At 43.7% G+C, this 24,465-nt stretch overlaps 3 protein-coding genes across 4 annotated transcripts; 2 read left to right on the top strand and 1 right to left on the bottom strand.

Moving 5' to 3' along the window:
• Window positions 1–2,817: 2,817 nt before the first annotated feature.
• Window positions 2,818–7,529, top strand: LOC112896998 (nucleolar GTP-binding protein 1). 2 transcript variants are annotated; one of them, XM_025965156.1, is made up of 14 exons: window positions 2,818–3,042; window positions 3,427–3,545; window positions 4,055–4,172; window positions 4,286–4,350; window positions 4,425–4,538; window positions 4,714–4,788; window positions 5,259–5,297; window positions 5,451–5,522; window positions 5,670–5,783; window positions 6,204–6,275; window positions 6,382–6,418; window positions 6,700–6,812; window positions 6,962–7,156; window positions 7,281–7,529. In XM_025965156.1, exons 1-14 carry the CDS (start codon window positions 2,883–2,885, stop codon window positions 7,380–7,382), a joined length of 1,395 nt encoding a protein of 464 aa, XP_025820941.1. In that variant the 5' UTR covers window positions 2,818–2,882; the 3' UTR covers window positions 7,383–7,529. The 2 variants fall into 2 exon arrangements, with proteins under 2 accessions (XP_025820941.1, XP_025820942.1); XM_025965157.1 differs by lacking the exon at window positions 2,818–3,042 and adding an exon at window positions 3,113–3,256 and having other exon boundaries at window positions 7,281–7,507.
• A 675-nt stretch (window positions 7,530–8,204) lies between these two features.
• Window positions 8,205–11,763, top strand: LOC112896869. Its single transcript, XM_025964991.1, has 3 exons — window positions 8,205–8,378; window positions 9,498–9,568; window positions 9,973–11,763. The coding sequence occupies exons 1-3, from the start codon at window positions 8,205–8,207 to the stop codon at window positions 11,360–11,362; spliced, it is 1,635 nt and encodes a 544-aa protein (XP_025820776.1). The 3' UTR covers window positions 11,363–11,763.
• A 4,479-nt stretch (window positions 11,764–16,242) lies between these two features.
• LOC112898411 (stomatin-like protein 2, mitochondrial) lies at window positions 16,243–20,265 on the bottom strand. The gene is made up of 8 exons (XM_025966735.1): window positions 20,057–20,265; window positions 19,726–19,972; window positions 18,241–18,390; window positions 17,804–17,861; window positions 17,594–17,719; window positions 17,113–17,204; window positions 16,941–17,000; window positions 16,243–16,843 (listed from the first exon to the last, which is right to left on the bottom strand). Exons 1-8 carry the CDS (start codon window positions 20,188–20,190, stop codon window positions 16,619–16,621), a joined length of 1,092 nt encoding a protein of 363 aa, XP_025822520.1. The 5' UTR covers window positions 20,191–20,265; the 3' UTR covers window positions 16,243–16,618.
• Between the last annotated feature and the right edge of the window lie 4,200 nt (window positions 20,266–24,465).

Below are 24,465 nucleotides of genomic sequence, written 5' to 3'. Positions count from 1 at the left end.
AATGGGCCTTTTGGGACTTTTGGGCCTGATGAGCCTGGTATAGCATATGAATAGCCCATGTACGTACAACACCACCAGCCGCCGCACCGTGGTCTCGCAAAGTCGCAAAGCACAGGCGCCCGCCGTCGTCGGTCGTCCTCCACGGCCTGCCCCTCCCTCCTCAGTCCAGTCCAGGATGACAGTGAAGCCGACAGCGCCCCTGGCCCCGCATCCCGCCCTCGACGTGACCAAGAGTAGCGGCGTGGGGTCGGAGTCGAAGAAGCCGGCGCCTGCGCGGGCGCGGCCGTGGACGTGGACCCGCATCGTCCGCTACGTCTCCCTCTACTACCTCGTCAACGTCATCGGCGTCGGGATCACCATCGAGGGCTTCCGCCGCCTGGTCGCGGCGGGCGACACTGACCTCTGGGCCCGCGCCCGCGCCACCGGGGTCGTCGCTGCGGGGAACCTCCTCCGGGGCGTGGCGGCGGCGGGTGAGGAACCTGTGGGACACGCGGCTGTGGGACCACGTCGTCATGGTCGAGTTCATGCTGGTGTCCGTGGCCGTGGCCCTCTACGTCCACATCACCATGGACGCGTTCGGTTGCTCCTGCCCTTGCCCGCATCAGTGTTGATCCACATATCGGTATATGTGCTGAAATCCTATATAGTATCGTAGTTCTGTATAAGATTTGCTCTAGTGAGTACTGATCGTTCACGAATTGCAGTAACCAGTAGGGGGTAGAATATGTACGTATGCTCGGTAAAAACCTGTCCTTTCAGCCTTTCAGATCAATTAAGAAGAACTGGTCATCCAATTTGGACAGATTTGTCGAGTTCGACACCTATCTTTGTCATGCTCTGTCAGGATGCTACTGCTAAATTGGAAAGAGTAACTAGATACTAGTGGTTCAGCAGCTAAGGTTTATAGTTTGTCGGTATCCATTGGTTTTATGACAGTGAATTTAAGTAGATGTTGAAACAGCAGCAATCAGGTTCAATTAAACGGTTTGTGCAGGCAGGCAAGATTGACTGATGATGCTGATGTTTCTTTCTAAATTGATGCAGGAACTAAGCAATTCTAAAAACAAATGGGCAAGCTCTTACATAAAGCTAAATTCATGCCATATTAAATGTATTGAAATCCTAGCATTTTGGTTTCTTGTCTAAGGTTTTAGCCAGTACTGATCATTAGCGGGTGACGGCAACCAGTGGGGAGTAAAATATGTATGTGTGCTAGGTAAAAAGCCGTCCTTTCTGATTATAAAAATGAATCAGACATCTTGGAATTTGGGGGTTACTATCTTTTGCATACTTTAAGGATGCTACTGCTAACTTGAGTAAAATATGTATGGGTTGTTTCAGTACTAACCAGGTTGTGGGATGATACCTGGCTCCTTGATGTTTCTTGAGCATTTGAAATTTCATAGTTGGATGAATGGGTTCAACATCTAGAGTTTTCAGTTTTACGGTGGTCAAGCGACTGAATGTCTGGAGCTTCTTCTTTTTTACGACCATGCTTGAGCATGTTTTTCATTAAGAGGAGGATTCCTGGAGCTATTTCAACAGCAGAAATAGAATTCAGCTGGTTCAGCTAAATGATTTGTGCAGGTGGGCAAGTTGACTGACGATATACCGATGTTTTCCAATGGATTCAATGCTGCTAATAAGCAATTTATGCTGTGTTTTTGTATTGAAGGTTGCAGTATGTCGTTTGTTTACAGATTTGAAGAACATGCTTGCTTCTTTTTCATGTTTCCTCTGTGTGAAAAGCAACTTTACAAATGGGCATGCTTTTAGCTAATTAGGCCGCCTCGTGTGGTATGAAGGGATGTTTCCCATTTTTCCAAGGGAACTGAACCACTTCTTATGGAAGGAATTACAACAAATTTTGTCTGTTCCAAATAGGCCGTAACAGGTTGACATGGAATTAATATGTTTCACTTTGTGTTGTTAGACTGAATCAATAGATCAAGGTATCACAGTTCTTCTCTTGTCTAGTGCAATAATTTACCTAGAGCAGGTTCCTTTTAACATTGCATTTGGCCAGATTTGTCGGATGTTAAGCATAAATTCTCAATGTGCTATTGGTAACTTGCAGAAGGCAGCCAGATTAGGTTCTGGAGATTTGCATTATTACCAGTTTACCAGTTCCAAAATCTATTGGTAACTTGCAGAAGGCAGCCAGATTTGTCGGATGTTAAGCATAAATTCTCAATGAACGGCAAGATTGATTGAGTTGGTAAGTTCAGTTGAATGATTTGTGCAGGCACAGGCAGCCAAAATTTATACTCGTGAAGTAGGGGTAGATTGCTGTCATGGTATCTTACTACTGACGAACAATTCACTGCTAATTTGGTGTAGGAAAGGTTGCAGTCTGTAAGTCTGTTCTTGTGTGTTACAGCCTTCATGAAGGAACTTCGGAAAGTGAAAATCCCTAAAAGAACAGTTTTTGTTTTTCTTTTTTTCCCATGGGTTGTTTCAGTAGAGACTAGAGACCAATTTGAACGAATGGCCATGAGAACCCTTCGGCATGGAGTTGATGATGCGCGTCATTTGTGTGTTGTACCTTCCAAGACTGAAATCCCTATGGAGTTGAGCAACCAGCTGTGACTAAAAATAGCTTCTCGATGTTTATCTAAAAATGAGGCATAGACCGAAAGGGGCTAATGATGAGTGAAAATATTGAATTGTAAATCGTGAAAAAGTTTCCTATACATCATTAAATCTCGAAGAAAATCCGGGCGTTCACCCACGAATCTTGTTGGGCCAAACGACTCTTTATACGGTGGCCCGTGGCCCGTGGCAGCATTACTCCATCCGAGGAGGAGCCAGCAATATCCGTTGCAGGCACAGACTTCAGAGTTCAGAAGCGCTCTCGCTTTTGCTGCCAGCAACGAGCAGCGATGCGAGCCGCAGCGGGAGGCCGCGCGGTGTTCCACCTCCGCCCGCGCCAGCCATGGCGAGCCCCTCCTCCTCGTCCTCCCACCACCACCACCACCACCACCGCGCTCCTCTCCCACTCCATGCCCGCGAGCCGCGCCCACCACCGTCGCCTCCCCAAAGGTTCGTCTCGCCCGACACCGCCTCTCCTGCCCTCCACGCGCGCTGGGTGTTCTTCCCACCGGCGTTTCTATTTGCGACGGCCCAGGTGGAGCTAGCCATGGACACGCCACCGCCACTTTGTCTTCTCGCAAGGGGCGCTGCTTCGCACGAAGATGGTTGCCCTTGTGCTGCGGTTGGCGTGCCTCCTCGGTCCTAGGCAATGGCTGCCTGCAAGTTGTTCGATGAAACGTCCATTGCCAGTCAGGCTTCTAAGTCCGATTTTTATTTGCAGAAAACCAAGCTCTGCTGCTTCTGCAGGGCGCACGTCTTTTTCTGGTGGTGTATTGCCATCTTATTTATCAGATATTGTATTGATATGTTCCACCGTTGCTACTTTTTACTCAGGTTTTTTACCAACTCTGGAACCGGGGGTTTCAGCAGTCTACTTGTGTCGGCGAGCACACTCCACAACATGCAGTGTTTTAATGGAGGACAGATTACAGGGGGAGTTAGATGGTGCAAAGGTAAATTATTTTCTCGCATTTTATAAGCAAGGAAAATTTTCATATACAACGTGGAAGAACATTGAAACCCATGATCCTATTAAATGAAACGAGAAACATTCTAAAGCTGATGCCTGTTCTAAAAACTGAAGGTCCCTGCTCCTGGTGTATTTAATTTTGAGTTCCTCTCACCTGCAACCATTTGAGTAAACTCAGGGCTAGTGGTTAGAACCACTTGGATGGAGAACTCATAAACACACTGGATAGTTTAAAACTTTAGATGCATGGTTGTACTTAAGTTCTACTCAAATGGTTTTACACAAAGCATTTCCCTTTAATTTTCCCTGTCTAATTGACTCATTTCTTATGCACTTGTAACTTCTTCAGTTGAATCATTCCACAAAATAACAATTACTTCTGTTAAGAAAAGTGTAGACTTATTACCATATTTGTTACATCTGCAACTGAAATGCATCGTGTAAGTTATTATTGTGCTTACATGCTATTCTACTTCTTATACCTGTTTCTAGGGAGAAGTGCGGAAACATGAGACAGTTGGTGCATTTCAAAAAATACCAATGGTGATGCCTGCAACTGATATACTAATGTCTGCACAGAGGAAATCAAGAAATGTGCCACCAACAAAGGGTATGATTCACCTTACCATTTATCATCACACTTTGCTCTGAAGAGTGAAGATCATTCTCTTAACATTTGGTTTCAACGCCAGATGTTTGCTTTATGATCCGCTTGTAATGTAGGTATAGCAAATATTGCTAAGCGTGAAAGGAACAAAGGTGCGAAACAACTTGATGCCTTAATGAAAGTAAGTCCTTTGTATTGTTGCTTTGTTGACTCAGTTCATTCATTTTGATTACTGAGAGTCCCTACTTTTGTCAGGAACTTTCAGTACCACTGAGAACATACACAGAAAACTTCCCTAAGAGGAGAGATTTACATCCTTATGAGAGGTCTCTCATTGAGTTGACTTTTGGGGAGGGTTATTATGAGCAGGTATAGTTCTCGCAGTACTTTGTCTTCTTGGTTTTGAGTAATAGTATGAGATTGTCCATGATGGCACATAAACAAATTATCAACTTGACATGGATAATACTTTCTTGAAGTGTCTATGATAATTTTCTCTTCCACTCTTTGAGTTATTGTGATGTTGTTGGTAGTGCCCTGCCAGGTTTTAGGACGAGTTGATGCTCTCAGGAAAAGGATTACTTCTGTTGGAAAGCAACATGCTTCTGTGTGTGCTAAGGTTAGAATATATGCCAATTGATTAATATTTTAATTTACAATTCCAACTGATGGGATTAGCACTGGCTTACTTGGAGATAAGGCACACAGAAAAATTTGACTCCCAAAATTCAAGAGTTATCCATGTTATCTTTTTTATGTGCATACATGTTCCAGAATTATCCTAGTTATGAAACCATCTCACTGGCACCATACTTTCAGTCCAATGAATAATTATGATCTTACTTTAGAAAGTTTCAAAAGCATCGTTTGAATTTTCACAATGATAACAATTTGTTCTTTCTTATGCCTAATGAAATCATAAGGTCCTGAAAATTACTCTCAAAGCCAGTGTTACATTCTAGTAAAACATTACAGGGAAAATGTGGGATGCTGTTCTGTCTATAATCTGATTTGTACATCTCTATGTTTTGACATTCTCATAAAATAGCATGTAATCTTATTCCTGATTTATATATTTGACTTTGACAGTCAACAACAAAACGTGAAGCAGAGGAGCGCCTCACTGAGGTTTGTTTTCAAGTCTTTACTTGTATAAATGACTGCTGTTCTTGATCCTTTGTCAGTAACTCAGTATCTTATGGATCATTATTAAAATTTTCTGGAATTGAATCTCTGGTTGTATTGCTAATGATTTACTTTTGTGGCTGTCTACTTGTGCAGGGCAGAAAGAGACTTGAAGAAGCTTTCCAACATGGAAAGCATGCCATTGATGATTTAGTAAACGTAGCAAAGGTATTAACTGCAGTTGTCTTTCTTTTAAGTTGAGAAGAATGATTTTGATTTCTCATAGTTCATTTTTTCTGCTCTTATTTAGACTTATATATATATTTTATTTATGGCTAGATTAAGGACATCAAACTAATCTTTGAGTTACTGCAGGCTTTGCGTTCTATGCCTGTTGTTGATCTACATATACCAACACTATGTCTAGTTGGATCACCTAATGTGGGGAAGTCATCATTAGTTTGCATATTATCATCTGGAAAACCTGAGGTAATGCTCTGCTTAGTTGTCTTTTATGTTGGTAGATGGTAGACACAGTTTCGCAAGCAATTGTCTATTGCTAATGTGTAATTAATCATAATAGTTGTGGTTGGCTTGTTTGACTTGTTCGCTGTTGTTACTAGTTACTATTTATATTAAACAGAAGTTTCCAATGTTCATGCCTTATCTATTAGGTTCCTGTACTAAAGAATCTCTTTCTGGAATTAATATCTTTGGGAGGCTTTGCTTCTTCTCTATATCATCAACCTAAGATACATTCTAGGAAATATGTGTCTCTCTTGGTTCTGATTCTTGAGTTTGTTCTATGTCACCATTCAAGCATTGATGTCTATAGTAGTCTTCTCTGTACTGTACAGTTAGCTCATTACTGAATTCCTTTCCATTTCTCATTTTACTCACATTCTGCAGGTCTGCAGCTATCCATTCACGACAAGAGGGATTCTAATGGGTCACATTGTATCCAATCATGAGCGTTTTCAGGTTCAAGCATTTTCCTTTCTGCCTACCCTGCACATTGAGCCATTAGATTTCACACCAATTTTGCTTCTTCTTCTTTTTGACACTTGACAAAGGCATCCTTTTGCAGGTTACGGACACTCCAGGACTACTTACGAGGCATGATGGTGAGTTAAGACTCTGGTTCTTAAATTAGTCACCTCAGAGGTTGTGTACCTTTCATGTGTAAATGTGTGGCACTCTTTTTGTGTCTAGAGGATTAACTTTCCCTTGTACTTGGATAATAAACAAACAATACGGTAACAGATGTGGTTTCTAATGCAACTAGCATTTAATTAGCATTTACTTAGAATATAGGCCATCTCTCTTTGCGGTTTAGTTTATTCTTGCTATAGGCACATACGTTTGCACCAAAAGCTCTGATCCGTTATTGTTTTGGGGTTGACAGATGACAGAAATAATATAGAGAGGTTGACACTTGCCGTCCTTTCTTATCTACCAATCGCTGTCCTGTATGTTCACGATCTATCTGAAGACTGTGGAACCTCAGTGGCTGATCAGGTACATGTTTGCTTTACTTCTTGAAAGCTTTTGGTGCCATTTGCCCATTTATACTCCAGCGGATACAAATCATGCAAGCTTGCCCAGATCACAAGATTTGCTTTCCTGCTCTTCATAGGGTTTGTAATAAACATAGTGTTCTTTTGCAGTATATCACGTACAAGCATATAAAGGAAAGGTTTGGTGGTCGCCTATGGATCGATGTTATCTCCAAATGCGATCTTTTGGGCAAGAAAGCGCCCATGAGCCTTGATGGCGCTGATGAAGAAGTGGCACAGTACAGAAGATTCGGTCCAGAAGGCGCCCTCCAGGTATCTGTGCAGAGTGAAATCGGCGTCAAAGAGGTTTGTTATTCTCGTGCCAGCCTCATACTGAGTCATCTATAAGTTCAATATATACCTGTCGGCCTCGCGACAGATTAATTGCCAGGGTCTTTGTGTAGACTAACGTGCTTCGCTATCTCTCCAGCTAAAAGAAAGAGTGCATCAGCTACTGACCTCCCAAATGGCTCGGATCAAAGCTGACAAGGCGGAGCATGAAACACAGGAAGCTGGCACTAGTGTTCCTTGAAGTACAGCACATGCTCTCATAAACGTTCACGTTCGATGTTTATGTAAATTGTCCACTCAACGGATTTCAACATGTTCTGCAAATTTGGCCTTTTTCAAAAGGGAGGCCAGGTGTGTTAGTATGCATGTCTCGTGTATCTGTCCATTAGTTCATTTCCGCCAATCGTGATCCGGAACCGTCTTGCCCAAGCGTCGAATCTAACGCAGGTCGCTAGTGAAAAATAAGCGGGGTACTGGTTTACAGTAAGGCGTTGATCTTGTCTAGCTCTGAACTACAAGCTTAAACATAAATTGCAGGCATTAATTTGATTTAGAGATGACATGACAGAGGTGATCCATTGATAAGATAGACTTGCAGATCAGTATTACACGCTCACTCGGTATGTAGATGCGCTGCGTACCTGCACATGCAGAAATTAAAGGATTGGTATACAATATTTCTGTCATTAGGATATCCTATTATCTGTCTTTGCAAAAGTTACTGTCATTGGAATTTATTGAAATTCATATTTCTGTCAAGACATTCAGTATTCTGAACCTTGATGCCATTGTATTTGCCTCTAACCTGAGAAACTATACTTAGTACATGAATAATTCTTTAGTGTTGTCACGTCTATTTCATTAACTAATGGATGCTGTTAGGTGTCAGCTTCTTACTGATTCTAGTGTGTACAGCTGTAGAATGGTTCAAAACAAAATATGAGAGCAACTGAGGTTCATCTTACTCCTGAAGTCTTTGTTAGAATGGTTCAAAATAAAATATGAGAGCAACTGAGGGTGTAGTTCGTCGTTTGCATGAATGTGTGCTCGAAAGGGGCCAAGGATGGTGCACGACGTGTTCCGGCTGATTAGGGAGACGTTGCCTTCGATCGTCTTCAACGACGAGGTGGGCACAGTCACACAGACGGCGGCCGTCGCCGCGGCGCGGTTGAACGCCGGCATGGGCTTCGAGGTGCTGCAGGTCGAGCTTTCAGGCCAGCACGAGGCCGTCGCAACGGTTCCGCGTCCCACACTGTCTCTCTTTGCTTCGCGTCAAGGTACGGTGTCTCGCCATTATCTCCGATGAGAGAACGCCATCCTGCCAACCTCTTCTTTCTTGGGCGTTGCCGTCGTCAAGGGCCAAGGCAGAAGGACATGTCGCTGCATTGCCGCCAATCCAGGCCGCACAAGTCCAACTCTCATTTTGCCCGGGCACGTGAGACGCCAGGGTGGTTTCGACAATATCGTTTGTTGCCTCTCCCCAGTCTAGCAATCGTATTTTTCTTGGTCATTTCCTTTTGAGTCTAGCTAGTTAAAAATAGGTTATATTTAAGTTGTTCTTCACCGTAAAAAATTTTGAACTTTTTTTGAAGTATATGTTACTTCTATTGTTTTTAATTTTTTTATTTTGAATTGGAATCTCATCTACCTGCCAAACCGTCTACTTGCTCAAGCCCATTTCTGAGAAGTATTTATAATTTCATCGGATAATTATGTGCGCCGTGCAAGTATGTATGAGAGCAAATATATCAATTATGCCGGGCAAGAGGGGCTGAGAAAATGCTTGAGTATATCGACTTGGAATGCAACCATTCCATCTTTACATTAAAGCTCCATGCATAAATCCCCTCCCCTTGGAGTCCACATCCAAATAAAAATGAAAATGTTTCGTACAGAAGAATCAATGGATTGGTGACAAAACCCCTCCAATGTTTTGTAAAATTTAAATTAGGTGAAGAATCAAATAGAGATAATATATTATGAACTTTCTTCGAAGGTAGTTTAATTTGAAGCAACTTCTAATATTAGCAAGACGTTCTAAGGGCCTGTTTGGATCCTTTGGTAAAAGGACAAATAGCAAAAAAAATTTCTCTTTTTTTTCCATTTGGACCCAAACACCCTATGGCAAAAAGTAAACAGCAAAAACAGATAGCAAAAGGAAACAATAAAAAATTTGCTCTTTTTTTTTTCCATTTGGACCCAAACACCTTATGGCAAAAAGGAGAAAAGAGATTTAATTGAGCTTTTGCTAAAACTTTTACCATTTGGATCCAAACACCCCTAATGGCAAAATTTTTGCCACTTTTAGCAAATAGCAAAATTTTTGCCTTTTTACCCTTTTGCACTTTGGATCCAGACACTGGCTAAAATTCACACGGAACAAGCGGAACTTCTATTTGAGGCTGGCCCCACAGCCGAGCGTCTGCGGTATCGTGCGAGCAGTACGAGAAGTCGAATCGGCGGCGGCTCCGATCCCCTTCCTCCACTTCCACAGTTCTACCTCTTCTCGGTCCCTCGGTTCAGTTCTCGATCCCTCGAGTTCTACAGCGAGCCATGCAGAATTCAGATCTCGCCCTCTGAGTGGAGCGCCGTAGCACCCCGCCGCCGTCGGCCAGGTTTGCCTCTCGTACGCGCCCCGAACCCGAATGTTTTAAGGGGATTTAGGGTTTATAGCTCCTGTTCTTGTACAGAGTTCACGGCTGTTTTAAGTGCAAGTGTCTCCGACTCGAGTCTAGATTTATCCGGTTTGAGTCCGCAGGTCTTCGATCTGGGTGCAAAGTTCTTCGTTTTGAGTTCAAAGATGATAGTTTAATGTAAAGATCTATCTGCAGGGGGCCGGCGCGGCGTCCCCGCGTCTCGTCACTGGCGTCGCTCTCTTCGTCCGCCGCTGCGGCGGCGGACCTGCGCGGGGGCAGAGGCTGGCTCTCCGCCCTCCGCCGTGACCCCTCCAAGCGGGCGCGCCGGGCCGACGACAACGGCACGCGGCTCACCGACGAGCTCCTCCTCGTCATCTTCGCCCGCGTCCCCGACCTCGCCGACCTCGTCCGCTGCGCGGCCACCTGCCGCTGCTGGCGCCGCCTGGTGTCCGCGGAAGCCGCGTTCCTCTGCCGCACACCTCGGCGGCCGCCCGGCAGGTTCATCGGCCCCCTAGCCCTCGGCTTCTTCAACTACCAGGTGGACGCGCCGCGGTTCGTGCCAACAGCTTTCGCGTCGCGCCGCTTCCCCGGCCTCCTCCAGCAGCAGCCGCTGTCCCTGAATACGTTAGTCGATGACGGGCTGTTCGATGGCTTTTCGCGCATAGTGGCCTCCAGGAACGGCCTCCTTGTCGTCGACCTCCGGGGCGTGAAGCATGACAGGGCACTCAAGCTCTGCGTCTGCAACCCCATGGCAGGCGTAGTGCACGTCTTGCCACACCTCGGAGGCAAGGACGGCCTTGGGTACTACGCTTGCACGGTGCTCACCGCAGACGACCGCGATGAGAAGACAATAGACCCACCTCGGTCCTCCTCGTACTTCCGCCTGGTATTGGTGTACAAGTACACCCGATGTGGCTTCACCGCGTTCCGGAGCTACTCGTCCGAAGAAGGCAGCTGGAGCGAAGAGGCAAAGGTGACCAACGCCAGACTAGGAAATATTCAGATGGGTTTGACTGATGACAGTTTGACTCATAATGGTGTTGTGGGCTATGGTGGCAGGCTAGTGTATTGGCTGTCCAAGAACGTGGTGTTCGTGCTGTGCCTTGCAACGCTGCAGTCAACGGTGGTAAGCATGCCTCGGTCCGGAAATGGCCAGACTTTCGATATGCTAAACACCTTGATGGGCTTGTCGCCAAACGGCATGCTCTGTGCCATCCAGCTCGACCGCATGTCCCTTAGGCCAGCTAATCGGAGGGTCCCCATACGCGTAACCACCTGCACTGACCATAGTTGGTGGGATACGGAGGAGTTGATTCAGGTAGAACAATCCTTGCCTGAAGATGTGGGTAATGTTAGGCTGCGGTGGTTCTGCGAGAAGAGTGGGGCTGTGTTCTTCTCAACCATCTCTGGCAGTAACCCCCTGAGGAGTGAGATGTATGTTCTGAACCTCGAGACCCGGGTGGTTGATAAGCTGGTGAGCGATGACAGGAACAGCAATCCTTGGGCGTATGTTCACGGGTACGAAATGGATCAGACAGCATACCTGGCATCCCTTGCTGAGCCAGAGGGCATGGAGGATATGTGACGATCGCTTTTCTACCTAGGGTGCAAAGAAGTTTGCGAGAGGTCGAGTTATTGCTTACCAAAACACCAGGAGGGACTGCAAAATCTGTCAATACTCACCAAGTTTGTGTGCAGTATTGCTTTGGTGTCTGGTTGTTCTCTCCCTAGTATCTACAATGTTGGTCAGTAAAAGTGGTGACTGTCTCTTGTTCGATGTTGGTGGAGCTAGTGTCAGTTGTTGCCGTTCTGTTAGTTGGAGTGGAGAATAGGGTTGGAGTTGGTGGTAATGAGTCGTGTTTGTCGCATAATGTGAGATTGTCGGCCCCTTTTGATTTTCTGAATTATGCTTGTAAGCTGGTAACCCAATGCTTTGATATTAATTATGTTGAATCTATATCCCCTGGTGTTCGTTGGAACATTTCATTTCTTGCATTGGTGAATTATTGATCTACTCGTCAGCAGAATGTTGTCCTTAGTTGCTTGTACTCGGCTCAGGTTACGATGAGCCCCCCACATCATTCACTGAAGAGCTCGCAATTCTGTCAGGACTTACTTTTTTATGTTGCATGCTAGGACTTGGTTGTGATTCATTTACTCTCAGCATCGAAGACTGGTTATAATTGTCTCGGTAGCGGCATCAGTCCTCTGAAATGGCCATGTTGTACGAAGAAAAGGTGCATTAAGATCTAAAAACTAGGAAATATGTAAAGCTTATATAATTTCTATCTAAATGCGCGTTCTCTGCTAGTCATTGCTATTAGAGCCTGTGTCAAAGAGTCGAGCTTCTCGTCATTTAACTCTGCCGATACCCTAGAACTTCATGTAAGCCGCCATTGCCAAAAAGGGTGGTGCTGGGCATTTACATGGTTTTTTAGAGTTTTCACATGAAAAGATATGTAGCAAGTTTTTCCCCCCTTATCTTGCTAAATTTATTTAGCCGAAAAGTACCCACGTTAATATGTCTGTTTTATTGAAATTCATGCTACACATATGTAGCAAAAAATAATTTATCAAATTCTAGTAAAGTGGAATGCCTATTTGATGAGGCAGGCCCTACATCAAATCAAGGCATTTGGGATTCCCAAAAACTACACGGAGAGGCCTCTCCATGTAAAGGTATCTCGAGATCTCTCTCTTTACTTTTATAAAAGCACACTAGAGAAAGTAACTCTACCGCGAAAAAAATAACATAGAAGCTCTAGCGATGGACATCGCTTTAGGGTTAGGGTTCAGAGGTTTGGGGCTACCTTTGCTGCTGAGGATAGAGGTAGCTCCGGGGGTAGCTGCCGGCCCGGTGTTGGAGGTGGGTTGTGGGCGGTACGGCAGGGACGCCGCCCGCCAGGAAGGTGAGAGACAACCGGTGGCCGATGGAGGCGGCGGGGCCGCTAACTCCGGCAATCTACGTGGATGCAGGCAGCATCTCCACCGATGAGGACGGCTAGGGTCGAGAGCGGTGGCTCCACAGTGCCGTCGCCGCCGGAGCCGGTCGGGCGACGGGGGCCGGGAGAGGTGGGGCGGCGAGGGCAGCAAATGGGGTTGCGGGGGCGGCTGGGGTTGAGGCGTGAGAAGTGACGGCGGCAAGGCAACAGGATGCGGGAGGAAGTTGCGCGGGGGAGGAAGAAGATGGATAAGGCAGGGTCCACGCGAGATTTTATATGGAGGGAGATCTAACGGTAAAGCTATGTAGAGAGGGATCTCGATCTAACTGCCTCCTTCAGGATTTTGCTGATTTAAAGAATGGACTTTGCCAATTTACCATTTGGACCCACATGTCACACGATCCTGCATGTGTCATTAGCTCAGATGACATTCAAATCGTCCCGCATATTCATTGACTCCCATATGGGATTCGTTAACCAAAGCAGCACAAGTGGCAAAACGGCAGAAAAAAAATCGCAGCTGTTTTCCCACCTTCCTAAACTCATCCGGACCCACTTCTTCCTCTCCCTCGTTAGTGTTAGGCTGCGGTGGCCGGTGGTTCTTCTCCACCGTTGCTGGGTACAGTGACCACCAGAGGAGCGAGATGTATGCCTGAGCCTCAACACGCGTGTGGTAGAGAAGCTGGTGAGCCATGACAAGGACGGTGATCCATGCATGGGGGCATGTTCATGGGTACGAAATGGATCAGGCGGCGTACCTGGCATCCCTTGCTGAGCCACAGGACATGGGTACGAATCTTTTGCTTAGCTACCTGGGGTGCAAAGAAGTCGAGAGGTTGAAGGATTGCTGGCCAAACTCCAGCTGGGACTGCAAAATCTGTCAACCCACACCATGTTTGTGTGTAATATTGTTTGGTGTCTGGTTGTTCTCTACCTAGTGTTCAGCCTCCATAACGTTGGTCAGTAAAACGGTGGTGACTGTCTTTTGTTGGATGTTGTTGGAGCTAGTGTCAGTTGTTGCCGTTCTGTTAGTTGGAGTGGAGAATAGGGTTGGAGTTAGCGGTAATGAGTCTTGTTTCTCGCATTGGTGAGATTGTCAGTCCCTTGATTCTCTGAACTATGTTTGTAAGTTGATCATCCCTAAATGCTTATAAGAGCTATTGTGTTAAATCTATATCCCCCTATGTTCAGTAGCGGAGGACGAATTAAATTTGAGGTATGACGGGTAATAAATTTGAGCACGTATTATCCATTAGAGTATAATAAAATAAGGTACATAGATAAATATGTAGTGTATTTATCAAAAAAAATAAAGTATGGCATTGGCCATACCTACCCATGCTGGTCCTCCGCCGCTGCCTGTGTTTGTTTGCTGAAACATTTCAATTCTTGCATGTGGTCTGCAGAATGCTCTGTCTCAGTTGCTTGTACCCATGCTCAGCTTTTGATGATCCTCACCATTCAGTGAGGAGCTCTTAATTCGGGAAGAGGTTGGATGTTGCTGTTTCCAAAAACCATAGTATTGAGACACTACAAATTCCAAAACCAAAGCCACTCAATACTGTAGTATTTCAAAACCACAGTTTTTCTCAGTTTTAGCAAAAAAGTGAAATACAATGACATGTTTGGCTGAATGTAGTATTGGTGACACTATTTCATAATTTAGGATTAGGCCGTTAAAACATTCCTATATAGATGTTGGGCAGACGTATATACTCCATGTAAGAGTTGAGCTAACGTGTTCCATTACTAATCTGAATAATCTCCATTGGATTAAACTTCTTCGTGTCTTAGTTACTCTGTATTGTTTATCTTTTTGATCTTCCATCCTCTTTGTTATCATCATTCATACTAATTGTATCTCCATTTCGTACTGAACTCATGCACTTTATATCCAGAGGCTAAGCATTAATTGCAACCATATTAAACAAATAATTAAAACGATTTGGAAGAAGGAAAATAAAGGGACAGATCAGGAAAGCAGGCACAACAGAACCCAGAGAAGATGCCAGCAGGGGTGAAGAAATTTTATTTATTTTCTGCAAGGTTCAGTAGGTATAATTGGAGTATGCATGCAAACGAAAAGACGTGCCTGATAAAAACTGTGCATGCGCGTTGAGCACAAGTTCTGTCTAGAAAAAAGAGGGTCTGGGTGAAGTTTTCTAAACTCCAAAAAAACTGTAGTTTTGGCAATACAGTAGTTTTCAAAGCTGCAAATTTTTGGCATCCAAACGCCTCCTTGTGTTTCAATACCAAAGTATTTAGCAAAACTGTGGTATTCCTCCAAAACTACAAAAATACTTTGTATCCAAACTGGGCGCCATATTCAAAGTTGGTAGTGGAAAGAGTTCCTGCCTGGAATCGGTGATTCGTGCAAATATTCATGATGTTAATTCGAGGTTGGTGATGGCAGAACAGTATAGATGAGTCAAGAGTGGTCAATCGGTTTTCGGAGAAACATTATTTACCTCTGGGTGAAGAGGTGAAGGAGAGCGGGAGGAACTCGTGCAAGCTCATGGTGAGTACTTGGCAAACCAACCTACTTTCGATGGAGCTGGGTTTCATAACCTGCTTGGCCTGGATTGGTTCTGACCAGCTCTTAAGCTTGAGCCCAACTTCCCGCCGTCTTCAGTGTACTGAACCTTCTTCAGATTGAACGCCATCGTCAGACAGAGCAAAGCAGCAGTTGCCGGTTCCTTTCTTTTACATGGCACTCCCTTCATTTCGAAACACAGGGAACGGCGATCTGTTCTTCAAAACTGAATATTGACTGTCACTTTCTTCTATAATAATGGTTGTTCATGACAATAGAATTTCAATCACAGGAAATTGTTTCAAACACAAATCTAGCAGTACTGAACATTGGCTGCGCCTGGACACGCTGGACTCGGACAAGATGGTGGCGAGCCACGCCAGGGACGGTTGATACGGGAGCGGAGCCGGCGGCGGCGGGTCGCGGGAGAAGTCTGGCCACCATCATCTGCCGCGGCGGCGGTGGAGAAACCCGTATGGTTCTCGGATCTGTGGGCGCAACGTTACTGACAAGAGCATTTCCAACTTTCCGGATCATGCTGCTGGCTGTTGCCTTGTACTGAGTTTGGAAAGGCAATCAAATCAAATTGTTTTGTACCAAGTGATTTTGCCGAGAAGGAGCGGTAGAGACTGCTGCCGCTTACCAATTGTGGTTTCGACTCCAGTTCTAGTTCTCAGGCTGAGCCATGTTATATATAAGCTTACTCTCTGCAGAGTCCGCAGCAAGAAGATGTGCAATGAGCATCTTGAAGTTGCCTTGGCTAGCCAGGTGCAAGACATTCAGCATATGTGAAGGACTCAGAAGCAGACCAGTCTGCAATAGCTACATCAAGATCACCTTCCACTATCTGCCCCTTTCCATGGCAGCGAAACAACAGAAACCAGGAACACAATCTGAGCCTCGACCATATGGAAATACTGAACAAATCAGGTTTCTCAGCAGAACACCAACCATCTATTCATCCATCTGAGCCACGTTCAGCAAGCAAGCTACAGGTTAAGTGAACTGGGTAAACTAAGGAGAACAAGGAAAAACCAGAGTAACAGAAGGCATCAACGAAAACATTGCCATCACGTGTACTTCGTTTCACCAACGATAGACTAACCTGGCATTTTTACAAATTCCCATCAGATTAAGAACGAGCCAAAGTTTAACCTTCCCTGGAACAAAATCTTCCTCTCTGGTCACCAAACTTGCATTTATCTCCTAGAAACCAATTGCCTAGGCATCCTAACTTCTCCGTTGAACATTTAACTTTCTCAGACTCAGAAAACTAGTGCTACTGGTGTTATCAGTGACACTCCCATGTTTGCAGAACAATAAGAGATAAAAAAAAAGGGACTTCCTTCAGGCACTCGAGTGCAACTCAAATCTTGTTCTTGCGGCGTTGGAGCGAGAAGTTCGTCCCAGGATCTGCATCGGGGATGAGTGGTGGCATCTCGCTTGTTTCAGCAGGACCGGTCTCTCCTTCTGATTCCTCCAGCTCGTCTAACTGGGGGTTGTTGGCCTGGAGTTGCTGGAAGATCTTGATAGCCTGGGCCACGAAAGCTGACGGATTGCCACCATCACTTGGAAGCAGAACAGTGGTGCCCTGGATTTAATAGCAAAACATCAGCAACTTGAATACACAAGGGGCGTAAAGCAGCCGTAAATGAAAACACCAAATAGGGGTACTTCATCATCTTCACCTTTTTGGCCACTTGAGAGAAGGCTCTGACGTATTGCTCTGCAACTCTCAGGTTCGCAGCCTATCAGTGAGATAAAAATTGTTAGCATTCAGATGAGCAAGGAACCATTTTGATTCATAACTTCACTACAATGGTAGGGGAGGTAGGGTAGTAATCTAAGAAATCATGATACCTTAGTACTGCCTTTAGTTGTCATAGCCTCTGAAACCAATCTAATTCCACGAGCTGAAGCTTCTGATAAGGCAAGAACCGCTCCGGCCTCACCTGGTGTTCATTAACAAATATAAGTAAACTCCTCATGGATGAGAAAATAAAAAATATTTTAACCCCTTTCAGAAGAAGAAAACAGGCAAATTGTTTACAGGAAAAAAGGCAAAATTGAGCAAATTAGTTGTGAGATGATGCATGCTGAACTAATTTAAGGAAACGGAGAACAAGATAAAACAAAATAAAAATGTCAACTGCATTATGTACTCCAACAACGTCACAAGTTGCTCTTGCATACAGGTTACGTCAAAAGAAAAGCATTTGGAATGAATTTACAGGATAAACTAACAGAATATTATAAGGATGTCACCAGATTATCCTTTTTCCAGAGGAAGAATTAGAATCACTTATCAATCTAAAGATGAATAGGGTTGTGCAGTCACTACCTTCTGATTCAAGGATTTGGGCACGTTTTTTCCCTTCTGCTTCAAGGATTTGGGCACGCTTTTTCCTTTCTGCTTCAACTTGCATCTCCATAGCCACCTTAACACCATGTGGAGGAGATATGTCCCCTGCATCATCAATTTTAAAACATGAGAAGTAGAAAAATTGATGGCCCTCTCCATAATTCAAAGATGAAGAGGAAAAGGACATACTGATTTCATAACGGAGACACTTCAGGCCCCAATCTGTTGCTGCCTCATTGATGGCCCTCTGGCAGAAAAATTAGCAGAAAACAGTAAGCACATAAAAAGTCGGTTTCCATGTGTTTCAAATGTTCTTCCCGAGTCACCCTTCCATGATCTATGTGCTTCATAAAGGTTCTCTAATAAATTGGCTCTCACTTTACTATCTAGAAAATCTATGCAACACATATTTCTAATGGGCTGGGAGATTGGACTAAACAAACGAAATAGTGATTTCTCAATATGTATGTAATGTCTTCAGTAGTATGGTAATGCAGTCAGAGTTCAACGTAGCCTATTGCTCATTTAAGTACATACCTCATATGCATTTTCTCCATGCCAAATGCAACCATATGGTCATTAGAAAGTACAACAAACAACTCGCGATTGCAAATAAGATGACATACCACAATGTTCTCATTTAGTGCATCTCTCTCCTCAAAAGTTTTGTCCAATGTCATTTTCCCAAGCTCACTCCTCATTGTTGTTTGTGCGAGTTGTATGACTGCAAAAATTGGATTTTCCGCGCCATAGGAAGCAAGGTAGGGGTCAACGATCTGCAAATTCAACAAAATCATTAATTAGTGTTCAGCAATTGGAAGCAGGAACATTAATTTTCTAGACTATACAAGTTTCTCAAATACGACCGAGTATATTTGCAAGTTAGTGCTGGTATAACAACCTGATCAGCAAAAATGACCCAAGACATTAAATAGACTTGAATGGTAAGAGGATCAGCAAAGAAAGAACTTGACACAGACAATGACATCACCTGGACACAACTCTCAAGACAGACAATCTAAATTACATTTTTCACAGCAGGTCTAAATTGAAATTACAGCACACTCGGTACCACAGAACTACAGCAGTTCTACTCCAGCGACTATTAACGCGGGTTCAAGCCATGCCTCCTTCTTAAATCAAAGTACGAGGGCTGTCTGCCCCTTCCCGTCTCTTTTTTTCACTCCAGTGACTATTATAGCCGAGTTGCAGCACACTGGGCTGCAAACCTGACTACACTAAAAAACACCATCAACTACTGACTAAAAACCGAGTAACACCATTCAACAACTAAACACACCAAAAATGAAGTTTTAAAGGCTCTATTGCCACTTTTAATGGCATCACCAGATATACTGACAAACAATAAGTATCAGTCATCTCTTCTTCTTCATTTGTTCATCAAGCATCTTCAACTAGCATTGATGGGAAATATAAATAAAACATGGCATTCCAGAAACCCCTGTGGAAAATGAAATGTTTTCTATCCTATCCAAAACAGAACAAACCTTGAATCCCATAAAGCTTATATCACAAGGGCATAACAGTTTATTGAGACTCACAATAACTTCTCAAGTTCTCATAGTACAACCTTCCCATGATACCTTCCACAACAGCCAAGCTAGAAGTAACATTTACAATTTGGATCTTACGTTTGGATTGAACCCAAGAAAAAAGATCAGGTTTCAATAGAATTTAACTTAGAAGCTACCAAACCAAAACTGTAAATCGCAAAAAGGATGCAGGATGCATACATTTCATATAACTGCTTGCTGTGCAACTAAGAATTCTTGAAAGCAACTATCTTTCTCACTGGTATCTCGAAGCAATCAATTCAGCTTATACAAAAATTCTACAGCTTTACAAATCCTGACCTTTTAAACAACTTCCTTTTCATTGTGTAAGGCCCTGCTCATGTACCATGTAGTCCCTACTAGTACCAACCAAAGTTGAATGGCACTCAAACGAAGTCTATAACATCCAATTCAGTTCCCAGAGGTCTTCACCATAACGCATGGGAAGCGCCAAAGCACCAGCAACCAACAGCATCACCCAATCATGGTAATGAATCACGAGATTCGAGAAGGCGGGGTGGAGAGTTGGTCGCATACCTTGATGTAGATCACGCCATCGATCTGTATGAGGACGTTGTCCTTGGTGATGGCGGACTGGTTGGGGATGGGGATGGCCTCCTCCTTGAGCGAGTGCACGTAGGCGATGCGGTCAACAGCAGGGATCAGCAGGTGGATCCCGGAGCCAAGGGTCCTGATGTACTTGCCGAATCTTTCCACCACAAACGCCTTCTTCTCTGGGACAATGGCCACGCCCCAGTTCACCGGCGTGCCCGGCGGATCGTACCTGAAAGCAACAAGCACGCTGGGGCTCCAACATCGCCTTCTCGAAGGTTCCGAAAGGAAGCGAGCAAGGAAGGTGGGGTTTTACCTGGCGTTGTCGTCGCGGGGGTAGTAGCGGGAGAACGCGCGGGACGAGGCGGGGGCGGAGCCGGCGGCGGCGAGGTGGCGCGGGAGGAGGAGCTGGCGCGCCGGGGTGGCGGATCGCCGGAGGAGGGTCGCCATTGGCGGCGGCGGCCGAGAGCCCCCTTTTGTTATCGGATTTGAGGGGGGGAAATGGGGAATGAGAAAATAGGAGCTCTCAGCTCAGCAAGCTGTTTGGTTGCCACTTGCAATTGCAACGTCGATTTTTATTGACTAATTTAACCCTAACCAGGAGACCGTCAAAATGGACACCTTAAGCGTCCATAATTATTGTAATTTCCAACCATGGCATGTTTCAGAAATTAAGTGTGAAAACGTGTTTGCTTGCTTACGAAAAGTGAAGATGTTTGGTTGGTGATGATCCACGAACCAATAGTGGTCATAGTTAATTCTAATTAATTTTAATTAATTTTAGAGTAAATTATACTCATCATACAGCAACTTGTATGGTTTGATACAGCAAGTAGCAAAAAGTACAAATACACGAATTTGTCGAACTAGGTAAATATGCACGTGCGTTGCTACGGATAAAGTTGGTACAAATATCGGATTGGTGCAGTTACCTGTACGATCTACGTGATCGAATCGTGGATGGAGGGGTTGGTCCGACTCGCATACAGAATGGACTAAGACTCACCTGTCAATGATATAAGATGGACCAACTAAAAATTTAGATGGAAACTTTACGTGCTTTAAAAATTTATCAAATATGTGTATTTACGGTTATATGGATATATTTTGCCACCGTGGATGTGGATGATTTTATGCATGTAACCCTTATTTTTCTTTCCTTTCTCTTTTACGTCTTAACCATGCTGCGTGAGGAATAGATGAGCAAATTGTAGATCGGTGCGTGATTTTAATAAGCAACGTGCCTAAGGTCATGTAGAACGCATCATCCATCCACTGTTCTTTTGCTTGGCCGGTCACACCCGTTTGGATTTAGATATCTCTTTTTTTAGAAAAAAAAGGACTTGTACTTCTGTAAGTGAGCAACCAGGAGTCCAGGACGTCGACTGGAATTGGTCTGATCCAGTTTCCGTTTCAACAATCCCTTGCTAAGAAAACACACAAATAGACCCATTTGCTTGCTTAATGTAAGCTTAGAAATTTACACTAAGATTGCCACAAATAGACTCATGGAAGTAGCTAGCAAGATCGTCCAACCATCTCAAACTGCTTTTATGCCAGGTCGGAATATTATGGAAAGGGAATATTATGGAGGGAGCAGTGATTTTATACGAAATTATTCATGAGTTACACACTAAGAAGCTTAATGGGGTTATTCTAAAAATTGACTTTGAAAAAGCCTATGATAAAGTAAAATGGGCTTTTCTCCAACAAGCATTACGAATGAAGGGGTTCTACCAGCAATGGCGCACTTGGCTTGAAGATTTTGTTATGGGAGGAAGTGTGGGCATCAAAATTAATTATGATATTGGGCACCACTTCCAATTAAAAAAAGACTAAGACAAGAGGATTCCATGTCACCCATTTTATTCAACATTATCGTAGATATCCTCTCTACTCTCTATTCTTATTAAGAGGGCAAAAGATGATGGTCAAAATAGAGGGGTTATTCCCCACCTAGTGGAAGATGGATTGTGGATTTTGCAATATGCCGATGATACAATTTTATTCATAGCTCATGACTTGGAGCAGGTAGAAAATATAAAATTGATGCTTTGTGTCTTTGAACAATTATCATATCGGTGTTTTACCGCTACGCCTACAGAATGATACCCCCGAGGTGGTGAGTTTGTAGGTAAGATGTTGCTGAGATCAGAAACTCAAAAGTGCAAGGAACATAAAGTTTAGACAGGTTCGGACCGCCGAGAACGTAATACCCTACGTCTTGTGTGGTTTGTATTGCCTTAGGTGGTGATCGGGTAATCTGTTGTTTGGAGGGGATCTCTGCCCGCCCTTATATAGTTTGGGGGACAGAGTTACATAGGAATCCTAGTCGGATACGAGCTCAGGAATCTTATCCGAATAGTATTCGGGTAGTTTCCTTATCTTCTGGCTAGTTTTACTACTGTATACAGTAGTTTCTACTACGCTACGAGTCGTTACAACTGGTGTAGGACGTGGTCCATATCCCACCCCTTATCCTGTAAGATATAGGCCATATGCGCAGTCCTATAGACCCGGATCTGACATATCAGGTCTTAAGATTAACTTCCACAAAAGTGAGATTTCCTACCGTGGAGAAGCTAAACTCATGAGCAAGAATACACCGAATTATTTGGATGTGATATAGGGTCCTACCCTTTCCCATACTTAGGTATCCCGATGCACCACCGTAAATTATGCAATGCAGATTGGAGTGTAATCGAGGATAGATTCAAACGCAAATTCAGTGCTCAATAGCTTTCCCATGTTCATGATGCCTTTCTTTAAAATTCCGAAGGATCTCAAGAGATTAGATCAATATAGATTCAGGTTCTTTTGGCAGGGTAACAATGATAAGAGAAAGTATCGTCTAACCAAGTGGGACATCTTGTGTCGTCCTAAAAGATCAAGGGGTTTAGGAATTATAGATATCTAGATTAAAAATAAGTATCTTCTTAATAAGTGGTTATTTAAACTACTCAATGATGAAGGAACCTGGCAAACCTTGTTAAGAACCAAATATCTAAGCTCCAAGTGTCTTTCTCATGTTCAGATTAAATCTGGAGATTCATAATTTTGGAAGGGTTTACTACATATCAAAGATGATTTTCTGGGATGTGAAACCTCTAAAATAGAAAAAATGTTTCACAAACCAGATTTTGGGAGGACAATTGGGTAGGTTCTAAACCACTCAAAGACCAATTTTCCAGCTTGTATAGCATTGTTAATTATCCTCACCTTATAGTGGCAACTGTCTTGAACCAAATGCCGCTCAATATTTCTTTTCGAAGAACTTTGGTTGGGGATAAATTGATTTCTTGGCACAACCTAGTAGCAAAGATAGCCACTCAACAACTTTCACATGGAAGGATATTTTTATATAGGATTTACATCAACATGGGCAATATTCAGTCCAGTCTATATATCAGTATTTGATAAATCTGGACATTCCCTTCAATAATAAATTCATATGGAAGCTTAAGATCCCTTTAAAAGTCAAGATATTCTTTTGGTACTTTCAGCGAGGGGTAATCTTAACAAAGTACAATCTAGCTAAGAGGAATTGGAATGGTAGTCAAAAATGTTGTTTCTATGATTGTCATGAAATGATTAAACACCTTTTTTTTACTGTCAACACGCTAAGACTATCTGGAGAATGTTCAAATAGCTACTGGATTGACCCCACCTAGATCAATAGCACATTTGCATGGAAATTGGTTAACATGCATATGACAAAAAGAAAGAAATGTAATATTTGTGGGGGTTTCAACACTAATGTGGGCTATTTGGTGCACACGTAATGACTTGGAGTTTGAAAAAGAAGCGGATTTCTTCATTTATGCAGGCTATTTTCAGAGGAGCATATTGGCTGCGGTTTTGGTCCCTGTTGCAGCATGAGGACACAAAGGAGACCATCTGCTCGGCAATCAGGACGCTTGAGATCGTCGCCTTGGATATTTTTGCTAAAAATGGATGGAGAAGCAATAATAAACTTTGTTTTAAATTTTTCTCATATTATGTGTGCTCTTTCCATTTTAATTTATGTATCCTCCGTGCTTATGCTGAGAATGATATAAGAATCAGGCTGTGTGCGTCGCAAATGCCGGAACTATTCCTTTTCTAAAAAAAATTCCATTTCATTATGGATTCGGATTATTGGAGGCTCATCAATTCAGTTCAGTCAACCCAACCGGAAACCTTTTTTCAGAAATCAGAAAAGGGAAAAGGAGACATCGATACCGATGAGACCTGTTTAGCAGCGTCTACTGGGGCCTGTTAATCTTAGACACGGCCACACAGGTCAGGCAAGAATATAAGTTTGTGACCGTCAAACCGACGATGTAAACCACTCTGTGTTGTGTTTTGCGGTAATGCCTCCAGTTTGGTTAACGTCTCTTGCAAGAAATTTGCAAGAAGCTAAATAGTGCGAATCTTTCAATAAGTTACCTTGGCAGGTGCAAGATGGGCACCGGATGTGAAGGGATCAAATACAGTACTAGGCTACGGCATATGCATATAACAGTACTAGGAGTTCCACTGCAAAAATAGTTCGAGATCACCTTCCATCATTTGCCCTTTCCCATGGCGAACTACAGAACCCTGGAGCACACAATCTAAATCTGAACCATATATATGGGAATGCTGAACAAACAAATCTGGTTTCTCAGCTGAACCCGAATCATCTATTCGTCCACCTGAGCCACGTTCAGCAAGCAAGCTACAGGTTAAGTGAACTGGGTAAAC

This window comes from Panicum hallii, chromosome 6 (genome assembly GCF_002211085.1).
Source record: "Panicum hallii strain FIL2 chromosome 6, PHallii_v3.1, whole genome shotgun sequence".
In the NCBI taxonomy this organism is placed as follows: Eukaryota; Viridiplantae; Streptophyta; class Magnoliopsida; order Poales; family Poaceae; genus Panicum; species Panicum hallii.
This window is presented reverse-complemented; position numbering and strand designations above follow the sequence as displayed.